Genomic DNA, 1,750 nt, shown 5'->3' on the forward strand with positions numbered 1-1,750 from the left:
AAAGAGTATTTTTAACACTTAACTGTATATAAAAATCAATCCATAATTTATAGCAGTAAAATTTAAAGGTGAGTTATGGGAATCTATCATATTGCATCAAGAACACATAATTTTACACTTTTATTAATATAGTGTAAAGTATAAAGGCACCATGGCTAGGGATTTTTGAGAAATTGTGGAAGGTATGGACAGAGCAAAGAAAAAATACTTTATCAATTATCCAAAGAGGAAATGTTAGACTCTGGAAACCAAACACTAGTGAGATTGTGTCTTGGCAATAGTTTGTTAGATTTTCAACAGGGAAGGGTAATTCCTAATCCCCTGCACAGATCTACTATGGATTGCCAAATCATGACAGTTATTTTACTGCTCTGTTATGAACATACTCTATGTAGAGTAACTTTCATTGAATTCAGGCATGAGAATATGAGATTGGTCTCTCATATTCTTGCGATTACGACAAAAACTGTGATCTGAGATGCTGCATAGATGTTTAATGGCTTTGAGTTGAATCTGGAAATTACATGCAAAGGGGATCTGCTGGCAGGTAGGGTGTGCCTCATGTGAGCAAAGCAGGGTTCTATACTAGGTCTCAACTCCTTTATTGACTGTTTGAATGAAGACTTAGAAGATATTCTCATCAAAATATCAATGGCCGAACAATCTAAATGGATGTAACCTGAGAGTAGTAAAAATAATAGCAAATAGAGATAAATGCAAGGGCCAGATTTTTTTCAAGAAAAATATACCAGAAAGAACGCTTACATAATCTTAGACTTCAGAAGCCCTAATACCTCCTACTGTGATAAATGCTGGATGAGTATGCATATATCTGGGCACCACAATTGAAAATTATTGACAAATTTGAGGCTACCTTGGGCATCAGGCCTGGGAGGATGCTATGAGAAATGAATGATGAAACATGGCCTGTTTAACCTGGAGAAAAAAGACTTAGATTGGGCAAATGATAGTCGCTTTCAAATTTTTGAATATATAGATAAAGTAGATATTCGCTATTGTTCTAAAAGGCAGCACTAAGACCAACAAATAAAAGTTAAAGCATTTTCCAACAACTGGAACTATCCCCTAAAATTGAACACACACATTCCTTTAAAATTCTTGAGGCTTTACTCCGGTGAGAATTCAGCCACAGGCTGGAGGACACTGGGATGCTAGCACCTAAGGCAGGGTATGCTGTATGGCTTCTCCTGGTTCCCTCTAAAAATATAAGACCACCACAACACACACACACACACACACACACACACACACACACAATGGTATTTCATCCTTACAACAACCCATAGTCCATACATGATGAAACTTAGGCACAGAGAGGCTAAATTGACTGGCCTTACACCTGACCACCATTACTTGATTGAGTGGAAGTTTATGTCTCCATGTTAATGCTTTTTCTCTGTCATGGTGCTCCCAATGAACCATGGGAACACCTAGTTTCTCTCACATTCCTCATTCTCTCCCTCTCTCTCTCTCTCTCTCTCCCCCTCTGCACATAAATTTCTGCTATTACAATCCTTACACTGAAAAGATTCTATTTATTCACGAACAGGAATATGTGATGTGTAAACCACAGCGTTTTATTTAAAATCAAATACATAGAAATAATTTAACATCCCTAATAATTATATTTTCAAAATCTAAATATTCTTACCTGATCGACAAGCAATGTCTACATCCTTTTCAAAGTCTGTCTGTAACAAGAAACAATAAGACACAGAACTATCATTTA

The 1,750-nt window shown here is 36.5% G+C and overlaps 1 protein-coding gene across 1 annotated transcript in view; it reads right to left on the reverse strand.

Annotated features, from left to right (window-relative positions):
* Window positions 1-1,750, reverse strand: part of ADGRB3 (adhesion G protein-coupled receptor B3) — an 871,792-nt gene that overhangs the window by 31,051 nt on the left and 838,991 nt on the right. Inside the window, 1 exon segment of the mRNA XM_012650418.1 lies at window positions 1,673-1,712. Within this exon segment, the coding sequence (XP_012505872.1) occupies window positions 1,673-1,712 (40 nt within the window).

The sequence above is a fragment of the Propithecus coquereli genome, unplaced genomic scaffold (genome assembly GCF_000956105.1).
Source record: "Propithecus coquereli isolate 6110/MARCELLA unplaced genomic scaffold, Pcoq_1.0 Scaffold324, whole genome shotgun sequence".
Taxonomy (NCBI): domain Eukaryota; kingdom Metazoa; phylum Chordata; class Mammalia; order Primates; family Indriidae; genus Propithecus; species Propithecus coquereli.